This window comes from Chenopodium album, chromosome 5 (genome assembly GCF_948465745.1).
Source record: "Chenopodium album chromosome 5, dcCheAlbu1.1, whole genome shotgun sequence".
Classification (NCBI taxonomy): domain Eukaryota; kingdom Viridiplantae; phylum Streptophyta; class Magnoliopsida; order Caryophyllales; family Amaranthaceae; genus Chenopodium; species Chenopodium album.
In genome coordinates this window covers 48377147-48404781 of record NC_137838.1, presented here as the reverse complement: position 1 = coordinate 48404781, position 27635 = coordinate 48377147, and the positions used below count along the sequence as shown (strand labels likewise).

The 27635-nt window shown below is 36.8% G+C and overlaps 1 protein-coding gene and 1 pseudogene across 4 annotated transcripts; one reads left to right on the top strand and one right to left on the bottom strand.

Annotated features, from left to right (window-relative positions):
- Positions 1 to 1267: 1267 nt before the first annotated feature.
- On the bottom strand, positions 1268 to 27635 carry LOC145630720 (protein TIFY 4B-like). 4 transcript variants are annotated; one of them, XM_081682897.1, is made up of 9 exons: positions 27377 to 27635; positions 27070 to 27212; positions 25637 to 25815; positions 22228 to 22318; positions 21989 to 22166; positions 16031 to 16090; positions 9494 to 9557; positions 9196 to 9407; positions 1268 to 1682 (listed from the first exon to the last, which is right to left on the bottom strand). In XM_081682897.1, the coding sequence occupies exons 1-9, from the start codon at positions 27510 to 27512 to the stop codon at positions 1678 to 1680; spliced, it is 1068 nt and encodes a 355-aa protein (XP_081539023.1). In that variant the 5' UTR covers positions 27513 to 27635; the 3' UTR covers positions 1268 to 1677. The 4 variants fall into 4 exon arrangements, with proteins under 4 accessions (XP_081539023.1, XP_081539024.1, XP_081539025.1 ...); XM_081682898.1 differs by having other exon boundaries at positions 21989 to 22157; XM_081682899.1 differs by having other exon boundaries at positions 21989 to 22154.
- On the top strand, positions 6890 to 8113 carry LOC145631256 (uncharacterized; annotated as a pseudogene).

Sequence of the window (27635 nt, the reverse complement as noted above, 5' to 3'; positions counted from 1 at the left end):
TATCTCTAGGAGACATGTCTGTCCCCTAAAGACTTTTTTTTGTATGGGTACATTAGAATATAATGAGAAGAATAACTTTTTTTTTTATGGGTACTTAGAATATAATGAGAAGTTTTTTTTTTTTTTTTATTCTACATTATAATACTTGTATGTATAAATGTGGATTAAAATATCATGATTTATTTCTAGCTAAGATGGTTATAAATGTGGTTTTCATTCAATGAGGTTCAATTCTCTTTGTATGCATTTATAATTTAAAACATTAAGTGATGATGTGGTGTAATGCTAAAGGTTGTTGAATGTTGATGTGGCATGTTGATGTGACGTGATACAGGTGTAAGAAAGATACACATGGCACATGCATCTCTTAAGTAACTGAATGGTATATCAAAGGAAGATTAACAAAAAACCTAACCCCAAAACTTGTTTACACATGATGAAAATCCAAATACGTCATCTTCGTGAACTACGTAGAAATCAGGGGGAGCATTACATACATTGCACTATTTTTTCTTTCAATTAGAATTTTTTCCAACTGGGTTTTTTCTGACAAGGTTTTTAATAAAACAGTATATCAAAACATATAATATAATATCATTAGTACTATTTTTTTAACAAGACAACTTATACCTTTTCTTTGTGAGCATGAACGTAACATTCAAGGCCTCAAGGGGGAGCATTGAAAAAAATACTCCAATGTAAATGCCCAATAATCAGTTGATTTGATTATACTTTGCTCAAATACATACAAAAGTTTGTGAACTCATATGTCTACACTCATTGACACCAACCTTGGGGGATTATTATTATTCTTTTTGTAACAAGTTCGCGTCAATCTAACAAGTGGTATAAGTTTGTATCAACAAATGCAAAAAAAAAAAACCCACAGTTTGTGTCAATGAGTGTAATCTTGCCAATGAATTATCATTATACCACAGTTCATCAATATGTTCACTTCTCCAATTAAATTTTCTCATATTACTCAACAAAAATGGTGTAATTTGCTATTATATTTCCAACATGTACTGTAGTAGGTTATTGTTGAAATTTAAGTGAGTAAATATCTAAGCTAAAATTGTAGCAAATGACATCGACACGCCATCCGTTTAATTTTGTTAATCCATGAGCTCATTTGGGTTGTTTTAAAATTAGAAACTTCAACCCTTGGCCTCTAATTTCGTTTTGGTTACAGGCATCTAGAAGCAGCACTCCAAAACAAGATAAATCAAAAGCAATTATTGTTAGTGAGTAGAGATAGAGATAACCATCAGGTATAATAACTTGGCATTATAATGATTAATAGGTCCATCTTGATTGGTAAGATGGTAACATTAAACATGTCATTACATCTTGACAGTGCTCAGAGACAGCACGAAGCTGGCGCATCATAAGTTCTAAATTGATTAGAGCAGCAAGAACCTCGATTCCATAGAGACTAGAATCATTCCGTGCCTTCTGTTTACAAAATTGATTAGAGCAGCAAATTACTCGTACCACAAACGACAATATCCTCTCATAGGTACTCCAGAGTAGATATCCATAACACATCTCAACTGGCATGCACCACATATGTAAGGTTTGGATCACAATAATGCCGTCTAGAATCTTCAGGGAATGACTTTTAACAGGGTTATTCGCTTCCATGAGACAAGCAGTCAACAAGCCATGAAATGACCTCTAAGCTGCAACGATCAGTAAGAAAATTACTCAATAGTCTTTGCAACTATATATATATATATATATATATATATATATATATATATATATATATATATATATATATATATATATATATATATATAACAAAAGCAACCAATAACTATTTCTGTTGTCAAAGACTTACAAATGGAGGAAAATATTACTCATTCAAATATAATTCAGCAACTCAATTAAAAAGTTTCTAGTAATTACTACCTCCGGTCCAAATTACTCGCAACTTTGGGGTATTATTTATGAGATATAAAATATTTCAAAGTTGCGAGTAAATTGGACCGGAGGTAGTATAATATTTGATATTTGCTAAAACATTTGAGCCAAATACTGAACACTTAATATTTCAGTTCAGTTTCATAACCAAATTTCAGTTGCCAACTGAAAGGTCAAACCATCCAGAGAAACTAGAGAATGACGCAGGGAAAAAGCATATTCAGAAAATTTCATCTAAGATACCAAATAAAAATAAAATAAAAATAAATAAATAAATAAAATTAAAAAAAAAGTCACGAACAGTTGCTATTGCGGCTATATTTCCTGATTTGTTGGATATATGACGAAAAAAGGAAAATCAAGGGTTGACAAGGAAATACACATGCTGATATAAACAATACTTTTCCATTAGTTTTCAACTTATCTATCATACAGAGAATAGCTTACACTTAAAACTCAGTTTGCTGAGGAAAGTTGTGCATGCAAGGTCTTTTTAAATTGCTATATATATTTTCTAGGCCCATTACTTTTTCAAAATGTAATTTCTTACCACACCTCCCCTCCCCTCAAAAAAAAAAAAAAAAAAAAAAAAAAAAAAAAAAAAAAAAAACCATATAGCAGATCAGAAGATGTTGAAGTTGCAACAAGTGAAGATCTAAATTACATCTGAAGATAATATGACTTGTGAAACTCTTTAAAATTTTAGTAATGTCCTAAGTAGGGCATACTCCAATTCCAAGTCTAAATAACTTCAGCACCTCCTCAATCACTGTTTGAGTGCTCAATTTCTGCTCACATTGCACACTCTTTCCTTTCCCAGATATTTTATAATCCATCCTCAGTAAAAGCCAGCAGGAACACGCAAAGAGGTTTAAAGTGCATGAATTCTATCAGGTACAGGTTCAGCCATTCCTGCACTAAGTTAATAAGTTGGCCTTATGTATGAACAAAAGAAAATATATTTTGATGTAAAATCAAAATCAAGGTTCATGGTAAGAGTATGTTTACTTGGTTTCTGTTATTAGGGCCAACTAGGAAATGTGTCAAGGGCTCTAGCACTACCATTCAGAGTATTAAAGTATCACGTCCAAGTACCAAGTATCAAATGCAGTACATGAGATGAAACGGAGACCAAAAATTGGTAGACCAACTCCTTGATCCAGCTGGTCTAAGCAAGCCAGTACCCAACTGCCATAATTCTGATACTCATCCATTTCTTCTGTTTCTCATAGGAATTGTTTTCCAAAAGCTTCATCTCTATTTTGGTACAAAAAACAATATAATGGGAAGAAATTGAAGGGAAATCTTAAAAAACTCTTTGATAAAGCTGAAACTTCCAGTTCATTTAGAGTGGTCAGCATGGAGCACATCAAATCCTTTAGAAACCCCAAAGACCAAAGAAGTACAGAGTACTTGTATCCAAAAAGTCAAAAAGATCATATGTTTTATAACCTGTGTCTCAGGTATCATGTTCCATCCTGGCTGAAACTTATTCGTCTTTTATTATATATATGAACATGATGAATCAAACTGTCCAAACATGAACAAGAACATGATTAAAGAACAAGACCAGCTACTTGATCCTGTTGGTCTAGGCAAGCCACTAAACCAGTACTCAACTGCAATGACCCTGATCATCATCAATTACTTCTGTTTTTCAAGACAATTATTGTTCCCTACTACAAGAGGAGTGGTGATTCACTTACAAGAAAAAAGAGGTTCTCTCGCAACACCATACGGCTACAGGAGTAGAGCACGAATCTTATAAACTAGTCACCCTTCTACCACTTTTCCGATGAGGGACGATTCTTTCACACACATGGGAAAATCCAACAATCTCCTCCTTACATGTGTGTTCCATATTCGTACACCCTCGCATTGTCCACAGCTTGTAACTCGAGAACCAACTAGTACAACCACAAACCCATTAGTAAAACCACACCAGGGAACTTCTTTCCACATCAAATCTAGCTATACTCCATTGTGTTTGAGCCACACACCAAGTAGACCAACATGTTTGCAATTCATGCTTACAGGTCAATTGGTATACTCTACTCCATTACTAGCATGTTTGTCCATCAACTAGGGCTCACCCATCTTTCAAGAGCACCATACAATGTCACCTCTATAGGATTGCACCCACACCATCAAGCTACACCACTCTATACCTACATATTCGAATACTAAATTACTAAGCGACCATTGGGCCCGGGATTGCATTTGTTCTTCCAACTTCCGCTCATTCGGGCTGTCTAATTGTAATGTACTTCTTCACATGTATGATCAGACAAAATCACTATTTGCTCACTCACCACTTCCTTAGCTACCCCTAGCAACATCTTGGACTTCACCACATGCTACCCTACATGAGAATAGGACAATTAAAGCAATTCATAATTAGCTCGGATAGTAGTTGTTGGCTTGTTGCACCATGGTCAAGGCCCACTACAAGATAAAAGGTGACCCACATACAAGGCAACTGAGGATCCATCCTAAAAACATATGGCAATAAGAGTAACCCACAAACCTAACACACTTGTCACTTTTCTACCACTCTTCACCACTTTCGATGTGGGACTTTTATCCTTCGAAGATATAGTGAGCATGAGATTGAAAAATACATATCTTGCACAGAGTATCCCAAAGGGCACATTGCAGTTGCTTCAATCAGAGAAAAACTTGGGTTCAGGTATTACGTGCATTTAGGATTTGGGGAGTGTTAATTCAGAATGCCATAGAAATTTTCTCTTTTTTTTCTTTTTTTTTTTTTTTTTAATCTTTTTCAAAGTTTCCGATGACTGAATGGTTGATAAGCAGTTTTTAACAGGGTGAGATACATATCCAGCAACCTTTTTACACATTATCTCTTGCTTTATCTTACACCCACCCACCTTTTTAGACACACTTTCTTATATTTTCTTGTACCCACTCCTTTTCAAAATGTTCTTAAACTATGTTTGCAATGATTAGAGCTTAGCTTTTAAAAGCGCGCATCAGGCTCGCCTAGGCGCAAGGCTCACTGAGGCGCAGCCTGTTGCGCTTTAGCTAATGCTACAGGCACCTACAAAAGATGAGCACCAAGTGCGCCTTTTCATGAGGCGCAAGGCGCGCGCCTCATTAGCTTTATGGTGATAGGCGCCGGAAACTTTAACATTAAAAGGCACGTGCTTTTTAAAGGTATATAATTTTTTTTTAAAAAAAAAAGAAAGAAAGAAAGAAAGAAATTTAATATACTTAAAACAATCGGGGAGAGAGAAATTTCAAAAGATCCCCAATTATAAACCCTAATTTAAGGAGAGAGAAGTCAAAGAAGCAACCACCGGTCCCCTCGCAGCCACCGGCCGATCCCCTCGCAGCCACCAGCCAGCCCCCTCACAGCCACCGGCCGGTCATCCTTGACTCCCTGCAGCCGTCGGTCAGAGCCTCAGAGGTATGTTTATTTTTTTTTTTTTCTTTTTTCTACTCCACCCTTTTTCTCTTCACTGTTCACTTCTGAGTTTCCATTTCTTTTCCTTTTTTAAAGACGGTTTCTTTTTCTACTTCACTCTTTCATATAGTCATTTTTTCAACTGTTTTTTCATCTGTTATCTTTCTGTCTGTTTTTTAATTTTGTTTCTCTTTTTTTTTTAAAAAAATAAGTTTTCCTCTCTTACTTAGACAATTTAAGTTACTTGACATGTGCTTGAAATTGATTATATTTTACTATTTTCAGCTTGTTAATATAAATGGATAATACCGGTTCAAGCACTCCATCCACAGGATCGTCCAACCCTTATGATCCGGGAAAAATAAATGGAAAGGTGGATCCTAATAATAAGAATAAGTACCAATGTAACTTTTGTGCTAAAGTAACCAAGGGAGGGATTTATTGACTAAAACAACACTTAGTTGGAGGATTTAGAAATACAACTAAGTGCCCAGACTGTCCTGAGCATGTAAGGGAGGAAATAAAATCTTTTATGCTTAAAAAGGCACAAGCTAAAACAACTACTCAAATGGCTCCACAGTTTGATTATTTTGATATTGTTGATGAGGAAGAGGTAATTGAAGTTGAATGTGAGGTAATGAACATGAAGGGGGGTTCAAAGGGTGGTAGTTCAGGTAAAAAAAGTAGCAACCCTCCTAAAAAACCAAGACACAAAGGCCCTCTGGATATGTTTGTTACTTCTACTCCTAAGGATGTATTGCAAGGAAGAAAGGAAGATCAAGGAGTTTTTGGAGCTTGTTATAAATAATTAAGGGAGAAAGCTTGTACGGATGTTACAAGGTGGTTCTTTGATGCTGGAATTCCATTTTATGCAGCTACATATGATAGATTCAAAGTGATGTGTGGATCAATTGGGCAATATGGATTTGGTTTCAAGCCACCTAGTATGCATGAGCTAAGAGTTCCTCTTCTTAAGAAGGAAGTCCAAACTACTACTAAGCTAATGGAGGAGCATAAGAAAGAGTGGGCAACCAAAGGATGCTCAATTTTATCCGATGGTTGGCGTGATTCCGTTGCTCAAAAGGATATTATAAACTTTCTTGTTAACTCTCCAAGGGGATCCGTGTTCATAAAATCCATAGATATTTCTGAAATTGTGAAAGATGCAACTTTGTTGTTTAAGTTGCTTGATGACATGGTTGAGGAAATTGGAGATCAAAATGTGATTCAAGCGGTTACATACAATGCATCTAATTATGTAGCGGTAGGTAAGAAATTTGATTCAATTCCTTTTCTTTTTGTATTAGATTTTTCATTCCTTAATCTCAAGAATAACTTCTATCTATTCTTTTGTTTTAAAATATTTTAGGAAAATTGCTTGAGGCCAAAAGAAAGCATCTTTATTGGACTCCATGTGCAGAACATTGCTTGGATTTGATGTTGGAGTACATTGGAAAAATTCCAATAGTAAAGAATTTTTTAAAGAAGTGCATGCTCATGAATGGTTATATATATAACCAAATACCTCTTGTGAACATGATGAGGAGATTTACCAATCAAAGGAATTTGCATAGGCCCGCCGTCACAAGATTTGCTACTTCATTCATTACACTTGCTCAATACCATAAGCATAAGAATGATTTGAGGAAGATGGTCACTTCTCAAGAATGGAATGATTCAAAGTGGTCAAAGCAAGCAATGGGAAACAAAGTACAAAAATACATTTTACAAGACACTTTTTTGGAGGAATGTCATGTATGCCCTTAAGTTGACGGGACCTCTTGTTAAAGTTCTTAGAATTGTTGATGGGGAGAAATTGCCACCTATGGGCTACATATATTAAGCCATGGATAGGGCCAAGGAGGCTATCCAAAAGAGTTTTGCTTATAGAGAAGATCAATATAGAGATGCTTTTAAGAGCATTGATGAAAGGTGGAATTGCTAACTTCATCGACCTTTGCATGCGGTCGGATACTACCTTAATCCATCAATATTTTATGATCATCCCGATGATGTTTGTTGTGAAGAAATTGAGACGGGGTTGTATAATTGTATTGGAAGGTTGGTTCTGGATGTGGATGTGGAAACTCAAAATAAGATTATGATGGAGTTAGATGCATTCAAAAGTGCTTCCGGACTCTTTGGCCATTTCATGGCTATTAGGAAAAGGAAAACTAATCACCCGATAAAAGCTATAACTTTAAAGCTTATACATATTATTTACTTTGAAACATACTTGCAAACTAATTATATTTTTAATTTTTAATAGCGGAATGGTGGTCAACTTATGGATCTTCAAGTCCTAATCTCAAAAGCTTTGCCATGAAGGTTCTTCGCCTCACTTGTAGTGCTACCGTTTGTGAAAGAAATTGGGGAGTTTTTCAACATGTATGTACTTTAAGCTTTACCCTTAATATTATATGTTTATAGCTCATAACAACCTTTGACTAATAAAGTCAAAATTTATTTTTGTCACAGCTCCATACCAAGAAAAGAAATCATTTGGCACAAGCTCGTTGAAATGACATGGTCTATGTCAAATATAATCGAGCTTTGCAAAGCCGATATGACAGGCAAAACACCATTGACCCCTTTCTTTTGGATGATATTGATGAAAGTAATGAGTGGCTACTTGGGAAAATGGACGAAAATTTGGAGGAAGAACTTGTGTTTGAAGGTGATGACTTGACATGGAGTGCGGTTAGTAAAGCCACCAGGGAAAATGAGCCTTCCTATGCTACTAGAGGCATCAAGGGTTAGGAACAATGCTCCATTATCATCTAGAGGGAATAAAGGGAACGGACCCATGGTGATTGATGATGATGATGATGATAATGATGATGATGATGATAATGATGATGATGATGATGAGTGGGAGAAGAACATTGGTGAAGATGCGGATACTAAAGATGTTGAAGACTTTGATGTTGATTTAGACTCTTTAGTGCTTTAGGAGACCATCCACTACCCTTTGTTTGCTTTTCTTTCTCTCTTTTAATTAAATTATGCTAATTATGTCTTACTCTAACTACTCTCTAAGTACTTGTCTAAATACTTTTGCGTTTTAATGAGTTAGCAATGATTTTTTTTAGATTACGCTTCCCTTTATGCATTTATAATAGATGTGATATGTTGTTGTAAGTACAATATTTAGTCTAGAAATCATTTTGGAGGTTTAAGGGTCTTAAGGTGCACCTCGCCTACAAAAGGTGCGCGCCTGAGCCTTGCGCCTTGCGCCTAGGCTCCAGGGGCCTTTTGCGCCTTGGTGCGCCTCACGCCTTTTAAAACCAAGGATTCGAGCAAAAAAATAAAAGCGAGAGAGAAGTATCAAGTATCCCAATTTCACAATTACTTATACTTCTTTTTGTATACCCTTAATATTATATGATTTTGTCATATGGAACCGCCGCAGTCAGTTCCAAACAAAAAGCAGCTTCTAAAAACAAAATTTGCTCCCCATGTGAGACAAATGTTGCTTATTAAAACAATTTTTGGAATATTTAAAAGAAGATGAAGTGAAATCTTCCACAATGATCCACATTCTGGTGGCTTCCACGAAGAACTTTTTTTGTTGAAAATCATAGGGAATAAAGCATTTTGATTTCATCTAGAATAATACCCAAGAAAATTGATCATACTTATTCGTTTTACTGCCACAAGCCTTAGAGAGGCTTCAAAAAATTAAACCACATTGATAGGTTGTGTTCCCCCAAAAAAAATAAAAAATAAAAAATAAAAAAATCTATTGAATTGGTTTATTAAAAAAAAAAAAAAAAAAAAAAAAGGCAAGAAATTGACCTGGTGAGGACATCCTTAGTTGAAAATGTAATTTTATTGCTTACCTTTGTCATTAAGATCAACAGACAGACCATGATTCTTCTGATATTTATCCGCCAAGCCATAACTTGAACAGGGTATCCCAAGTTGGCTTCTAGGGCTAGTGTTGTTTCGAGTTGTTTGTCCGTTGATGACTGACGTCCTCATCTGATGGTTCAGGTACATCTCCAAGCCAGAAGGAGAAGATTCTACCTTCCTTTTCATCTTGAATTTCCCCCTGATGACATTAGAGAGAAAAAGAAACAACTTAAGGAAACAGAATAACTTAAGAGACAATTACAGATATCAGGTCATATGTTATACCTATCTTTTCTCTTCTCAAAGTACCTCTGCAATGAGACCTGTCTATTTGTATGACCTTCAACATCTGCCATGTGAAATGAAAAGGATAAGCAAGACCATACACCACCCAAATCAATCAGAAAAGAAGTTTCCTTACTTCAAGATGAAGAAAACTTCATAAGGAAGATCATTAGTCTAATGATGAGGAGAGGAAGAAAAACTGGATTTTTTAATAATTTATTATATGGTTACATTAATTATACAGTGATTCAAAACACTTTTTCAACCAGCAGTCTAAAATAATGCTCACACATATGTTTGAATGACAAGAAGCGTCTGAAAGGATTCCTAAATAGCAGGATTCAACCACAGAATACTAACTCCAATATTCCAGATACAACAATTACATGAGATGAATTCTAATAGCTGGTGAGCAACAGGAGAGGTACTATAAATGCAGCAACAATTACACAACCTCACATCCCACAATTCAATCAACACTACACATGTTCTTCATAAATGAGTCTTTTTGAATCTCTCTTTTCTGTAATCTCCTGAAAAGAAAATCAAACCATAACAGCTACATATGCTCTAGTGAATGCCAATCATCAGTTAATTTTTCTGAGTTATGACTCTCCACTAGGCCACACCCTACCAGCAAAGTAGGCTTCTACAAGATCCAGCTTCAGTTGTCTCTATGGTAGGAACATGATATATGCCTTAGGAATTAGAATGCTTGTTTAATGGTAGTATCTTGTTTCCATATCCATTCCATCCCATATTGATCATTATCCTTCATTGTGGTTGTTGAACATCAATCATATTCCATTTGAACAAAAAAATTATTTTTGGCAATGGAAAGTGTTATAGACTGGGTCAACAGCCCCAGTCAACCACCTATCTTGGTGTATACAAGGCGCAAAAGAGGAAAAGCAGCAGTGGCAGGCGACACAACAGCTGAGAAGGGGCAGCAGGGGATACAACACCATGCAACAGGACAAGGGTAATTAGGAAGGGGAATACAACAATATGCAACAAGACAAGTTTAATTAAAGAGGAATTAGGGAAGGAAAGCAATCCGTTTCTTTGTGTCTGTCTATGGTCTTTCCATTTTAGCTAAGTGTCACATGTGTTCAATTAAGTGACTAGTAGGAGTCTTAGTATAAGTATGGTAGTTTATGTATCAAGAAGATTGTCCAGAAATTTGAGTTAAACTTGGAGAGAGACTTGTGACCTCAAGTCACTATAGAGAGTGATAGCCTAAAGCTATTGTAATACCCCTTGAATCATTAGTAATCAATCCGGTTAATTAATTTCTCTTGCTGTCGTGTTTCTCAGTTCGTAGTATATAACAAGTGGTATCAGAGCAGGCGTTCCTGCGACCACCGTCACCGGAAAACACCAAAAAAAAAAAAAATGGTTACAACTCTCACTCCGAGGGTTGAACAACTGGAAGGACAGATTGCCGGCGTAGAAGAGCGACTCACAGAGGTGACTGAGAAGTTGCGCAGCCACGAGGAAGCGGTGAGAAAGTCGATGGAGGATGCAGTCCAGAAGCTCGAAGGGAGGTTTGATAAATTTCGTACTGACTACGAGTTAGCCCGCACCAGAGATAAGGCGGACCAATTAAAGTTTCAACAGGAATTGCGCGATTTGGTTGCCGGAACTCCGAAATCTCCTCGGCGAACCGGTCAGGAGGAGGACGCCGAGCAATCTGCATTTCGAGGGGAAAACCGTTGGCACAGGGAGGATGACAAGAGAGGAGGGCGGTGGAAACACCGCAAGCTTGAGATGCCGAACTTCGACGGCACGGACCCAGACGGGTGGATTTTGAGAGCAAAAATGTTTGACTTCCATAAATTAAGGGAGGAGGAGAAAGTGGAGGCAGCGGTGGTGGCCATGGACGGCGCCGCCCTGAAATGGTACCACTGGGAGGACAAACGGCGGCCGATTAATGGGTGGCCAAACTTAAAACGACGCCTCCTGAACGAATTCCGGCCGTCCAACGCCGGAACTCTACATAAACAGTGGTTGGCGGTGGAGCAGACAACGACGGTGGAGGAGTACCGCCGAAAGTTCATCGAGCTTGCTTTTCCGTTAGAAGACGAGACGTGCCTGAAAGTTTGATGTTGGGGCAATTCCTTAATGGTTTGAATGAGAATATTAGGGCTGAGATGAGGTTGCTTAATCCTTTTACCTTGGATCAAGCCATGGATATGGCAGTGAGGGTGGAAGAGAAGAATCGGGCCCTAATTTTTTATGTTTTTTTTTTTTGGGTCCCACACGTCGCCAGCCCAAAGGGATGGCCCAAGGCACCTGAGTCTCAAGGTTCGGTGAGCGTGGCCCAACCCAGCTACGGGGGCGCTAGTAAAACCGTGGGCAGTACTCGACGGTTAACGGAGTCGGAATATCAAGATCGGAGGGCGAAGGGGTTATGTTTCCGATGTGATGAGAGATGGGGCGTAGGACATCGGTGCAAGAAGAAAGAGCTTAGCGTGTTGATGGTAGGTGGGAATTCTGATGAGGAAGGAGATGGTGTGGTAGGAAACGAGGAAGAGAGTGGAAATTTTGAGATGCCGGTAGAGGCATCCTTGTGTTCCGTGGTGGGGATATCTAACCCCAAAACCATGAAACTCAAGGGTGAGATAAAAGGGCGTGAGGTGGTGGTCATTGACCCCGGGGCAACTCACAATTTCATCTTGATCATGATTGTGGAACAAGTAGGAGTGGAGGTGCAACAAGGGGGAGAGTTCTTAGTAGCCTTGGGAAATGGAGACACGGTGAAGGGTAGCGGAGTTTGTAGGGGTGTACGGGTCACGGTGGTTGAGGACTTCCTTCCCTTGTCTCTAGGGAATGTCGAGGTCATTCTCGGGGTGCAATGGCTCGAAAAACTTGAGTCCGTGGTGACGAATTGGAAGACCCATGTGATGAAATTCAAGGTGGGGGAGATTCCGGTAACTCTTACCGGGGATCCATCACTTGAAAAAAGTCAAATATCACTCAAAGCTATGATACGAGTACTTAGTAAGGAGAAACAAGGAGTGATAGTGGAACTCAGCCAAGTGGAAGAAGAAGGATTGGGCCCAAAACTCACTGATGGATTCATGGTGGGCTTACTTGGAGAGTATGAAGAGGTGTTTAAGATGCCTAAAGGCCTGCCACCTAATAGGGGCCATGAACATGCCATACACTTGAAGGAGGGCAGCAACCCAATTAGTGTAAGGCCCTATAGGTACCCACAAATCCAAAAGGATGAAATTGAGAAGTTGATACGAGAAATGCTCGAGGCCGAGATTATCGTTCCATCTTCTAGCCCTTTCTCAAGCCCGGTTTTGCTTGTGAAAAAAGAAGGATGGATCGTGGCGGTTTTGCATCGACTATCGAGCACTCAACAAAGAAACCGTGCTCGATAAATACCCGATTCCGGTAATTAATGAATTACTAGATGAACTTCATGGGGCCACGGTGTTCTCAAAATTGGATCTCAAATCGGGGTATTATACGGGTTCGGCCCGAAGACACCCACAAAACCGCTTTTAGAACCCATAAGGGTCATTACGAGTTCTTGGTAATGCCGTTTGGGCTCACTAACGCCCTAGCGACATTCCAATCACTTATGAACGATGTTTTCCGGCCATACTTGAGGAAGTTTGTACTAGTCTTCTTTGACGACATTCTCATTTATAGCAAAGGTGAGGAGGAACACAAGGGCCATTTACGGCTAGTGTTACAACAATTGAAAGAACACCAACTCTACGCAAATTTGAAGAAATGTGAATTCGGGAAACCGAAAGTGGCATACTTGGGCCATGTAATTTCCGAAAATGGGGTAGCTATGGATGAAGACAAGGTGAAGGCAATTCTCGATTGGGAAACACCCAAGAATTTACGAGAGTTGAGGGGTTTCTTGGGGTTAACCGGCTATTACCGCAAATTTGTGGCTCATTAAGCCCAAATTGCGGGGCCGTTAACTTCGCAACTGCGAAAGGACTGCTATGGATGGTCGGATTCGGCCACACAAGCTTTCGAAAGACTCAAGGCAGCCATGACCTCAGCCCCGGTCTTGGCTATGCCGAATTTCAAGGAAAAATTTGTGGTAGAAACCGACGCGTCGGGTTATGGGATTGGTGCGTGATGATGCAGCAAAATCGAGCAAGCTCCTCGGCGTTCAGGCTAGAGAAAGGTCCATTTATGAGAAAGAATTAATGGCCATAGCCTTGGCCGTAACGCGCCCGTCACTACTTGTTGGGTCGACCATTCACTATCCGAACCGACCAACAGTGTCTCAAGTACGTGACAAGTATGTGACCCAGCACAGGGAAGTGGGAGGGGAGTATCAGAAATGGATGCGGAAATTGGTGGGGTTCGACTTCGAAATTCAGTATAAACCAGGAGCTTCGAATCGCGTAGCAGATGCTTTGTCTTTGTCCCGTAAAAATGGCGAACGCATTGGAGAAGAAGCCTCAAGGAGAACTGTAAAAGAGTGGGTGTCATAAAAATAAAGAGGAAACTAATAGAGTGTGAGGTCCAGTTGTCTATATTAAATTTAAGCCATTCAATTTCTTCTCTGTTCTCTCCTACTTTTCACTTAATTTACTAGTAAAAAAAAGTAGTATCCAATGTTCTGATTTCTCTCCTCTCTCCTATGTTTGTCTTCAACCTTTATTCTCCACCGTTTTTAAAGTTTCAACACTCTAGCTTTGAGTTGTCAATAACCTTTAACCCTAAAATCGCAAAAGCATAGCCTCAGTCTTTGAAATCGAAATCGGATCGTCAATTTCAAGATCTGAGTCACGACCTGGGTCGCGTTTGTACCGCGTTCCGGTACGAACGAACCAGGTCGCAATTTAGGCCTCCGTACCGCGAACCTTGTAACACTAGCTGAGATTGATTGACTTAGCTTTGAAGAACATTGATGACAGCAAGGCTCCTGGTTTCAATTCTTGTTTTTTCAAGAAAGTTTGGTTTGAGATTAAACAGGATGTTTATGTTGGGGTTTATGTTGGGGTGTTGGATTTCTTTGATACAGGCATCATGCAAAAGGAATGGAACTGTACAACTGTTACTTTGGTTCCCAAAGTCTCTAACCCCTCTTATGTGATAGAATATAGACCATTGCTTGCTGCATAGTCATCTACAAGCTCATTTCTAAATAATTACTGCTAGATTGGCTCAGAATTGGGGAAGTTGTGAGTGACTCTCAATGGTTTTATACCTGGAAAGCATAAAGGAGATAACATATTGCTAGCATCTGAGTTGATAAAAGGTTACTCTCATAAGCATATTACTCCTAGGTGTATGGTAAAGGTGGATTTGAAAAAAGCCTATGACTCCATTGAATGGAGTTTTCTTAAGACTGTTCTTGATGAGCTAGTTTTAGATAAGTTTACAGGATGGGTTATGGGGTCTTATGGGGTGTATCAACTCAGTCTCTTTCTATTTTGATCAATGGTTTTCTTACTTTGGATCCTAATTTTAACTTTCATCCCAGATGTGAGAGGCTTTCGCTTACTCACTTGATGTTTGCTGATGATTTGCTTAGGTTTGCTAGAGTTGACCTTGCTTCTGTGAAGCTTGCTTTTTTAAGCTTTTAGTAAGTTTTATGCTGCTTCAGGCTTGTCTGCAAATCTTGAGTTTGGGAATACAACTCTAGCAAACTTAATTTAGTATTTAAACTATTTTTTTAAAATAAAACTTAAAAAACTCTAAAACAAAAATTCTACCGCGATGACCGATACCCGGTCCGCGATCAACGCATCATTTCCGATACCGCAACACCGCGACCGTTCCCGTGATCGCGACCGAAACCGCATTTTTACACCATGGCATGAATATTATTTCAAGCAAAGACAATGTTGGGACTTTCCTATTCCTGAGTGTTCTTGGGTTCTAAGGAAAATTTTGCACTGCAGGGATGTGATTGATAATTTGGGAGGTTGGGGCTCTGTTACTCATGGGCATTCTATTTGTTTAACTTGTGATCCTGTTTGTGTATTGTGTCTGCAGGAACCTGAAAGTGTTCAGCATTTATTCTTCTCTTGTGGATATTCGAAGAGGATTTGGCAGGCTGTGCTTATTAAGCTTAAATGCAGCAAGCCTGTTTCTGGATTTCTAGAAGAAGTGAATTGGATTAAGTTGCACAGCAGGAAGAACAGAAGAAAAGCTAAGCTTCTTTTGGTGCACTGTGTTTGGTGTCAAAGAAACAGTATCATGTTTAATGGTAGTTGTAAGCCCGTGGAATGTGCTGTAAATGACATTATTTTTAATGTTGCTTGTAGATGTTCTGCTAGTGATAGGACTTTTCTTATTACCTAGCTGTATTTTGCCTCTTTTTGTGTTAATACCCTTCTTCTGAGTCCAGTAGTGGTTTTCCTTTCCTCCCCAGAACCCATCCTAGATGGTGGCTGTTTTGGTTTAGAAAACTTAGGTGTTTTGGTTGCCCTTTGGGGCTTGTGTAGTTTGGGAATACAACTTAGCTCATGGTGAGTTGTATGTATTCTTGCTCATTTTTGGTAATAAAATCTCTAATTTACCCAAAAAAAAAAAAAAATGACGCACCTTGTTCGTAAAAAAGGCTTCCATCTGATTTACAATGTTGAATAGATTCCATCATTTTACCTGCCATTTTATAAAGAATATACCAAAAAAAATTGAGCAATGATCTTTATGTATAAATAAACCATCATATCACATAAGGCTTGAAACAGGTAAAAAAAAGCAACGGATCTAACAGCCATAAACAACCAAATAGCAACTAACATATAGTTACTAGATAAGTTAGGCTTATATAGACTTTCTAAATCTCAGCTCAGAAAAACACTTTGCACAAGCCATGCATGAAGTTCTCTAATGCCCTTTCTTGGTTCATTAGTGCGACACTCGAAAAATCAATCAAGACAGCCACTACAGTTGCGTCATTTAATTGTATCTCAGCAAGCAGTGGAAAGTGTTGAAATTCACAAAATGCTCAAAGAAACCCGCCTCAAAAGAGAATAACAAAGGAAAGAATATCCATGGTCTCACATGGAAAGGATATGAGGGTTTTCCCTTGTTTATACACGGGAGGTTTACCTTACATAATTTTTAGTGGACCCCACAAACACACACACGCTGATGTGGTTCGTGGCAAGGAGCAGGGCGCCGGTTCTGTGTTCCTTTTTGGAGCCCAAACTTTTTGAATGATCCATTAATTGTAAGAATTTATTATTGCTATTCTTAGCAAAATTATTTAGCCAATATGAATTGATTGAGCCTTTACCGCATCCCTGATTTATTCACATTATTAAGTTGTTCCTTGTATCATCTCCCCTAATGCATCCTACTGTTTTGTCTCCTAAAATTATAAAAAGAGCCATCATCTTGTTCTTGAGATGTACGTAAAAACTAGCACATTAAACACTATCTCAAATATGTTTTCTAGCCAAAAATTCTGATCTTCATTCATGAGTTGAGTTTGTAATAGACTAAGGAGGGGCAATATTGGTAGTCTAGTCTAGTACTATTAGGTTAGTAGTCTTAAACTTTAGTATATAAGAGGGGGGGTGGAGAAAAGGGTAGGCAGAAATTTGAAGTAAATCCTTTGAGAGTTGTGACCTCAAGTCACTATTTGAGAGTTGTGACCTAAAGTCACTAATAGAGATTGGCATCCTAAAGTTGCTACCTTGTACAAATCCCTGCTCTTTAATATTTTCAATCAAAGATTTGATCTTTTGCCTCTGTATAGTGTGTTAATGGTGTGTGTGATAGTCTGTCTAGCAAGCATGAGTCTATCACACTAATAGAGATTGGCATCCTAAAGTTGCTAGCTAGTACAAATCCCTTCTCTTCAATATTTTCAATCAAAGATTTGATCTTTTGCCTCTATATTGTGTGTTAATGGTGTGCGTGATAGTCCAGCAAGCATGAGTCTATCACAGAGTTCACACAATTTAAAAAGCTGTGCTAATCCAGGAAGATAATCGCTCTGTTTCTACCTGCACTAGGGTAGTGCGGAATCGTCTTTTTGGAAAGTGATCATTCCCACTAGGCCATGACGCAACATTGTTACGGCATTTCGAAATAAATTTTAGGAAAAATTCATACCATTAATCCCAACTATTGGATGTCTTCTCATATTAATCCCAACTATAGGTTATTCTAGAATAATCCCAACTATGGGAGGTGTCTTCTAGAATTGATTTGTGACCTGTTTTAACTTATTAAACCGGTTGTTTGTATGAGGTGGCACATTGTGATTGGCTTATACTTTTTTTTTCTTTTTTTTTTTAAAAAAAAAAACAATCTACAATAATATATCTTACAAAAAAAAAATCGACCCTGTCCTTTTTAAATTATTGAGTTCAGGGAAGAAGACAGAAAGAGAAGAGCTTATATTGTTGATTGAACATGACATCAACAAGAAAAATTCCAATACATCAACATACAACTACTGTACAACCTATCTATACTAATATAAACTATCATTGTCGTTTATGATTTTTCATTATATAAATTATTGTTGTTTGTCCTTTGATTTTAAATGAAAAAACACAACAATCATTACTTTTTAATGAAGAGGAGAGAAATTAGGGGCAAGATGAAGTAAGGGAATGAAAATGCAATGGAAATATGAGGGATCGGAGGAGCTGAACTTGATCGGTGCGTGTTGAGTAAAAGTAGTAATACGGCAATACGCCGATCAGTGGTGTAGATATGGTGTGCGGTGTTTTGTGGCTAACAAAGAAAGCGATAAATGGTGGTTATTTGTTCAAACCACCCACCGACAGGAAAGAATGGGAAGGTCGTAATCGCAGCCGAGGTCGACAGTGGTCAACAATGGCATTAAGAGGAGAGAGCAGCAAAGGAGACATTGAGCCATTAAGGGCAAGCAAAAAAATGGTGCACATACGTAGGTGGCTGGGTGGTGGAGGGGAGCAAAATAGGAGTGGTGGACCGGTGGTTATGGAGCTGGGCAAGGGGAGGAGAGAGAGTGATGTTTAAAATAAAAATATAAAAAAAAAACTTTACCTGCTTAACCGGTTACAAGTCATACCGGATCATTTTTGGAAGACACTCTACATAGTTGGGATTATTCTATAATAATCCATAGTTGGGATTAATTTGGGAAGACTATCAATAGTTGGGATTAATCATGTGAATTTTTCCTAAATTTTATTCAGGTTTTAATTGCATCAGAGAGTCAACTGCTACACTAAAGGCTAAGAACAAAGATTAGGCTACCACTTCCTCTGACCACTCATGTGTCTCAACCCATCCACCTACCAACCAAACTAAACCATTACCAGGACGAATGAAATCTAGTCTATGGCAACTCATATAAGTGCATAGCTTTATCTTTGATTGGAGGACATAAACTTAAAGAACTAGCAATAGCCACGACAATAAACATAATAAAACAAGAGGGGGGGGGAGGGGGGGGGAGGGAACTTTTCAGCAATGAGCGGAAACCATCAATTAGAATAAACTAACAGAAGCCTACATCCATCATGCATGGAGCCTCAATCTTTTCCAACCATGCACCAACACACCTTTATACGTACTTCATAAATGCACTGGTCTCCTTCCAAGACTTTAACTTAATCATTCAACAAATAATAAAACAGAAAACTTTATCATCCAATAAAACTTGAAAGGGTAACATGACATACCACACAAGGAGCCACTAACCTGAAGCCAGAATTTCAACTACAGATTTACCTTTTACATCAAAATTATAGAAACTAACCACTCTTGAAGCTCTTTCACAAATCTTCACAGCACATATACCCATGGAAAAAAAACTCGGTCACGGTCGTGTTGTCGCGGAAACGGCTTGTAACGGTTATATAGAACGGATTGCGGATTACGCAGTGTGATTTTAAAAAAATAAATAAATAAAAATAAATAAATAAATAAAATCACATAAGTAGAATTTTAGCTTGTTAACTTGTTGCCTTACTCCCTCCGTCCCCTTTTGATGGTCCCTTATGAGCAAATTTTAGTCCAAAAATGTTCACCCCATTTGCTTTTTCCAACAACAATTACTATTAATTTTTTACCAAAATTCCCTCCAATTTGCAATAATACATGTGCAAATTAAATTTCCCATGTAAATTTTGTTTTTCCATGTACTCTTATTACTTTCTCTTTCTACTTTTTTTACATACCCGATGTCAATTTACTTTTTCAATGTACTTTTACTACTCTTATTTGTGTTTATTAATTCCCGTGAAAAATGCCCATAAGGGACTATCAAAAGGGAACGGAGGGAGTATTATTTATACCATATTATGCTAAAGCTATGACAATTATACTCATTAAATTTATTTTTAAACTCTTATTTATTTGGTTTTGATTTCTTACTGATTTGGTATTTTTTTTTTTTTTAAAAAAAGGAATTTTTTACTTTTACTTCCAAAATATTCACAAAATTGTTTTTTACTATCAAAAATTTTAAAAGTTTTATTTTACCACCAAAAAAAAATTAAAAATTGTTTTTACTACCTGCCGTAAAAAACCTAACGGAATATTTTAAATTCTTCGATTTTCGTGCCAAACACATCATAGTTAGGGGTTTTGGGGGGCATTTTGGCCCTCAGATCCAATTTGAGGTCAGAATCGACAAAAAATGATCAAAAATGCTTCCTTTTGCCTGTTTAAAAATACCTCGATTTGTGCGAAAGACGCAAAACGAGGCATTTTTTATCATTTTTTGTCAATTCTGACTTCAAATTGGACCCATAGGGCCAAAATGCCCCCCTAAACCAATGAACAACATGTTCTAGCACGAAAATCAAAGAATTTTTTTAAACCGTTAAATTTAACGGTTTTCTTGACGATAGGTGGTAAAACAATTTTTTGAAATTTTTTTGTTGGTAAAATACAACTTTTAAAATTTTTGGTACTAAAAAATAATTTCGTAATTTTTTTGGTGGTAAAAGTTAAAAAATCCAAAAAAAAAAGGGGGGGGGGGGTAAAGATGACTACTTAATAAGTAAGTCAGTAACTTACCACGAAGGATAAGTAAAAGGGGTAAAAAGTGATGGGACACAACTGTTACAATTAAAAGGATTTTTAAAAAAAAAAAAAAAAAAGAACCAATAAAAGGGGGAAAAGGGGGACAGTTGTAAAGCATCATGTGACTTTTTGGCTTTTAGTTGTTTTTTTTTTTTTGTACTTCCTTTCTTCTTCAACCTCCCGTCAAAAAAAAATTCTGACTTCTCCATAGCCATGGTGACACAGAGATGAACAGCATGCCCGAAACGATTGCTCGCGAATGTAACAGTTACAGAACGGGGTTCTACCGTTACGTAACAACCAACTCGGCGATTTTGGGTTTGAATTTCAATTTGGCGTTATATAACAGCTTTTTTCGGATCTTTTTCGGATCTACAACTCTGAAACCCGTTACAAAGCGGCCGTTATACAACGGAACGGCTGAGTTTTTTTTTTCATGCAAATACCTCAACAACTCCACCCCCCCCCCCCCCCTCCCCTCAAGCCCTCCCATGCTGACCAAGAGAGCATTCTTTCACTTGTGGCTCACTCATGTCCATCAGCTAGTTGATCGCAACTATTAGTCTATTACCAAAAGTACCAAAGAGTGAAAATAAAGATGAATAAGAGTGTTTTCATCATTATGTTGGGTGTTCTTTGTCTTGCAACTTGGTAGGTTTTGAGCAAACCATAGTAGTACTATTGAAAACAGAAGCACAAAATATTCTCCCATGATTGGACTACTACAGAACCAATGGGAAAAAGTTTGTTCCCTCGGTTCCCAAAAAAAGTTACTCAATCCCTCTAAAGTACAGTAATAAAGTCGTATCCAATGTCAATATATAGTCGTTCAATACTTGATTGTTTAAAAGCAGTAGATACTTTTCATACAAAACATGTATGTAGCAAGGAAAAATAGTATTTGTTACACATCCATGGTCCACCCTTAATCCACAAACCAAAAATAAAGATATACTTCTAATCAAAGCTTCATCCCATTGTAATACATTGGTAAACTAACTCAACTTCCCTTCTTTGATTAGAAATCTAATATTTTCTGAAAGAGTTTTGGACTCAAACTACTTATTAACAATTTATAAGTAATTAAGAAATCATCACGAATTATCTTTGGGACTCCTTGTGAACAGGCCTTTTCATAAACGAGAAATCCACAGAACATCTGTGTCATATCGACTGTGCAGGGTTATTGCACAGCCCTTGTTCATAACACCCTTAGAGTTGATATGAGGTATTTATTAGACTCTTGACTCAAAAGTGAATACCTTACACTTTGGTATGAGACAATAAAAAATGACATTCTTAAATTCAGTACACTATCATTAGTTTCATAACAGAAAGCTGCTAACATTGTGTAGATGATCCATGCATAAGAAGCAACGCTAGTGTTAACTAATCAAAGTTATCTGGCAATAGGACTAAGATGTACTCTTGTAAAAATCACACAAGCGACAAGCCCAAACTTTGTTATGACTCTAGGATCACCTAACAAGGGAAATGACTGAAAAAGTCAAAAAGCGGTACCTTGCAACATGGACTGCGCAGCAGCTTCATCTTGAGTAGACAAACTGAATTTAACACTTGAAGTGGGCACCTGGCATGGACCACTCCACTGTGTTGGGTTTCCATTATTTGGTTCATCCTGAGAAAACTGGATAGGGCTTGCTGCTAGATGCATTATCGCCTGTGCCTGCTGAACCAGCTACTCATATCAGAAGGGAGATACTGAATTCTATTGCTGATATCCACATATGAATGATTACCTTGTCAATCGGAACTCCATCATAAACATTGACTCTGCCACTATAAAAGATTGTCATTTGATCAAATGGCAGATGAGATGCATCTGTACCTCTGTAAAATAAAATTATAGAAAGTCTATGTTAGAAACTTATATAGGTCTTGATCAATAGTGCATAGAATCTCAAAAACTGATCTAGAATTACGAAAGAAAACAGATCCCTTCAAGTCAACTAAGATAGGAGCTCATAGTCTTATCAATTACTTACAAGATGACAATGGGGCTTTTTAACCGAAGAGTGTTTCCTTAAATCTTTATTCAGCAAGTGTTAGAATTTGTTCCACTATTATTTTAAGCACCCTAAAGTTAAGTGGCATATTATACTTTGATGCATGAAATAGACAATCACAAAATTATATTCCCTCAGTTTCCTTAATATGGCAACAAGAAGGGAAGACTAATAATTTAATATGAGGAGAGAGAGAGAGAGAGAAATAAAGATAGGGAGCCATGTCATGAAGAGCGAGACAAGGAGAAAGCATGTGCAAATAGGGTAATGTTGCTATATTTGTGAAACTTTTTAAAACGGTGATTGTTGCAATATTAAGGGAACGGAGGAAGTATTACTTAAGTTATTAGATTTGAAGTTCAAAAATTAAATAAACCAGCAAAGGATATCTTTAAACAACTGAAACTTAATTGTAATCATAAAGTTCCAGTATATTTGCTTTACTGTCGTTTGACATTAAATTCTCAGTTCAACATGATGCATAGAAGATGCTTCTATATAGTTTTATACATCAAACATAACATGTTCATCTCTTGTGCATTCATTTTTTATCGTTATTATTTATTCGTTCCTCCTAGGCCACATTCATTTAATGATTCAACCATCTTTCTTCTGTTCCCCAATCCCACTGAAATACTGAATACTAAAAGATCCTTCTGTGGAGATAACAGAGAATTTAAAAGTAACAGTATACAAAAGAAGTGTTTCCGGAATGCATTAATCTACCTAAATATCAAAGATCAATATGCTTCTTCTTTTGATGTTATTAACACATGGCGTACAAATTTCTACCAGTGAGTTACTTTTGAGGAATATTGTGCTCTTCTGGTTGTAATTGTTCTCTTCTTCAATGGAATTGCCTTTCTCAAAAAAGGGTCTTAAACTGCTAAGGAAATCTATTTGATGTAGATAAAACCATAAAAGGTTACTAAGCGCCAAATTTTCTATACCTAACTCCTAGATGATTGTCAAAGAAAAAAGTCAAACTCTCTCTATGTTACCATGACAGGGACTAAAAAAATCAGCACATGCACCCCCCACCCCACAAAAAAAAAAAAAATAAATAAATAAATAAAACCTTAACTGGAACTCATTTTGTGAACAAGTACCTTATTTTGCTATATACTCTGTACTACCTTATTATGGCAATATCTAATTAATATGGTGCCCTCTCTCCAACTTGGTCCCATAATACCTTATTACGGCAATTTCTATAATATGATACCCTCTCTCCAACTTGGTGAATAAGTCAAATGACAGACGCTTTCGCTTCATCTTTACCTGTTTTAAGCAGGTCACTCATTCCTCCTATTCTCTTTTAATTTTTTTTTTTTTTTTTTATTTTTTCATTCTCTTTTTCCTTATAGTAGGCCAGTCCTAAGCCTGGATGGAGGGTTGTAGTAGGAATATGGTACTAGTTCACAAAATGAGTTCCAAAAAGGGTACTTATTGACCATTTTTCAAAGAAGAAAAAAATAAATAAATAAATAAAAACAGAATGCAGCACACAATCATGCAACTGAGCAAAGAGAAATGAGTGACAAAAATGTAAACAGCCTAGCTCCTACTTAAACACTTTCAGGTTAAATCAAACAGAAAATTGAACACAGCATAGAGAGTCCTTACATAGCTGATTCTCATATGAAATAACATTAAGGCCAGCTGGTAAACGTCAACTGCTAAATGCTATTATTCTAGTACCAACACACTTAGAGGTAGTGGAAAATGATTTGATACTACAACAAGATTTTAAGAACTTGTCAATAAACCAATTTACTACAAAAAGGCACAATATGCCTGTACAAATGCAAAATTCTACAAGCTCCAGCCAAGGAATTCATGAAACAGAACAATTGAGCTGCTATTTTATACCGTGTATTCTTACAGCTACTGTTACAACTGCGAAATGAAAGATATATGCGCTGCTTCAAGTTTTACACCAAAATTTTCGAATAAAAATATAATTAAGGTGCCTAGAAAATAGTTTGTCTTACAGATCACTAGCCTTGTACAGTAAACTTATTTTTGCATTATATACACAAAGAGGAGTTTGTATTACATTCATCACTTGGTTGCTTCATGCAAATGTCCATTACATTAGACCACAGAAGCTAATAAGGAACGGCAATCAACTTTTTCCTGAAATGGTATCTAGATAAGGTAAGATGGAAACAACTTCACCAAGTATAAAATATAGAATTTTTTTTACAAAAAAATAAGAGAAGAAAATGTTTGCCATAGGCTCATATTGAAAATAAGCACTGTTACATTTCAGCATGAAGTTACTTTCATTAGATTGGGCCACACATCCACTGGATTTGGATGCATAAAACCTAGGCACTGCTAAAAGCATAAAACAATAAGCCAATAAGGAATGGCAGTCAAATTCTTTGTCCTGAAATCAGATCTATAAATGATAAGGTGAATTAACCATCAAGAAGGGTAAAAAATAAATTAGATAATTTGTTTAAGACCATGATCAAGAAGCATGGATGGCCAAGATTCTAATAAATATAAGAAGCTAAGAACCAAAAGTCATAGACTTGTTGTAGAATAATAACTAGAGATTACTTAACATTAGTTGATACACATAGGTGCTTCCCATTGAACATTAAACTAGCACGTGAATGCTAATTATGGAAATTTGCTGGATAAATCTTGACAACTTCTACGTAAAAAAGTTTTTTTTTTTTAAAAAAAAAAAGTAAATAAAAAAATTAAATCTTGTAAAATGCAACTAATTGAAATAATTTGCTCGTAGATGTATTAGTCCAATGAGTAACAGATGGACTTATTTTGATGAGTTATAATCTTATAATCCTTAATGATTAATACATTAAAATATAATGCATTAACATATTTCCTCACACTAGTATGCTCTTCTTGATTTAAGCCTATGATAAGAGTTTAAATGAATTCATCTCGAGAAACCATACAAGTTAAAGAATTTCTTATCAAAATAAGTAAACCCAACCAAAATGTTTTACACCAAGCTATATCAAATTCATTGCATCAACAACACAATACTTAAATAGTCTCATCAATTACAAGTCTCCCATAAGCCACACTCATGTACTGCTGTAACCAAACAAAACCATCAATAATACTTCTATAGTTCTACTTGAATGTAAGAACAAAAGACCTGACAGGTACAGCTTTGGAGTCAATGGCGGTGGGACGACATTCCGGGTCTCTTGTGGGTTCTGAACTAGAGGTACCAGCCGGCTGATTAGGACCTCCATCCTCTCCCAACGCAGACACCGATCCATCAACATCAGCTGGACTTAATTCTTTAATGGAGCTAGACGAATTAGAGTTCACCTACATTTCATATGTTTAAGAAAATTCTTTAAACAAAAAATTGCCATCATAAATAATAATTAAAATATAATACCAGCAATCCACAAAATATATAAGCTTACACACAAACAACTTAAGGACTTCATGTTGAAACTCAGACTATTTAACAATCAATTACTACATTAAAATACCAAAACTGAACCAATTTATATTTAAAATTAAAAATAAAATAAATATAAATAAAAATAAAAAAAAATAAATAAAAAAATAAAAAAAAAAACCTAAAACTGACTCAACCCTGTGATTTAAAAGTATAACATAAAGGGCCAAGAGTAGTAACTATTAGCATTAAGGGCATGCTTGGATCGGGGGAGATGTATTACTAGGGTAAGCAAAATGAATGTGAAAATAGGAAAGAAAGAGATAGTGATGGTGTGATTGTCACGAAAATGTAGTGATGGTATAGTATGACTGTATGAGGTGAAGAAAGAGGAATCAATACCCTCATTTTGGGTAACAGTTACAATAGGGAGGGTGGGTAACTATTACCCTCACGAGTAATAATTCCTCCATAGTCTATATCTCCCTTTTTCTCATGGCATAACTACCTTATTTCATTTATAAATACCATGTCTCCTACAACACCTCTAATTACTTTTGTTTTGTCAAGTTTGATTTGTATTACCCTCTTAACATATTCATGGGCGTAGAATAGGGAGTGCAAAGTGCTCCCTAGCACAGGGCCCCGATTATTAGAGGGCCTAATTTTATTTTTTTTTTCAATTCTTAATTAATTTATAACACTTTCATATTCTTCTATCAATTCAAATTAGTATTTTACAATTACATCAATTCCATTCCATGAAATTATAATGTATATTTTTGCATTCCAGAATTATCAACGTAAAAAAGTTAATTTTAGCAAAATTAAAAATAAACTATTCGTATTCCGTAACAACGAAAAAGCATTTTAGCAATTAATTTTAATTTTTCATAATTATTCTTATCAAGCTGCTAGATACCTTCCTAATATATAAGGGTTATCTAATTGTGTATGGCGTAAATAATAGGTTAAAAATTAAAATTTTGTATGTTTTTAAATTATTAAGGGCTCATTTTTTCATTTTAGAACAGGCCCCCAAAATCATTGCAACGGCCCTGAACATATTACCCCCCAATCCAAACATGCCATAAACATTATTTAAATATTTTAATAACATCTATCAACGCATAATTTTGACATAAATTCCAAGATATTAATTCCAAGATACTAACAGTATTAGTAGGATGTATCGGAGGACGAACAAGGGCGGATTTAAGAGCAGCAGCATTAGGAGGAGGAGAAGGCTCAAGCAAAGATTTAAGTGAGATAACTTGTTGAATCGCCTGTGATTTGTTCCATGAAGGTCGCCGCATACCTGTAAAACCCAACCAATCATAATCCCACACGTGTCATTTAACTCCATTTTCAATTTCCTTTTTTCTCTACAAATAAAAAATACAATAACAATTTAATCCTCAAATTAATTGAAAAATAGAGGTCCAGTAGTTCCGGAAATCAGGGGGAGAAAGAAGGGAAGACCTTTTTCTTTGAGAAAACGACGGCAATCTTCACGAGTAAGCTGAGAAATGTCGTCTTCAGTGAGTTCGTGGAGAGGTTTGTCTAAAACAGACTTTACGGCGGCGGCGGCAGAGGTGGCCGTCACTCCGGAGTTCATGGCGGCGGTGAATCGGAAAAGGAGTGAGAGAGAAGGGACTAGAGAGTGACTTAGTTAGTGAGGTGAGATGAGAGAGAAAATCGTCGGATGCCCACTGATTTTCGGAACAAAGAGGGTTTTTTT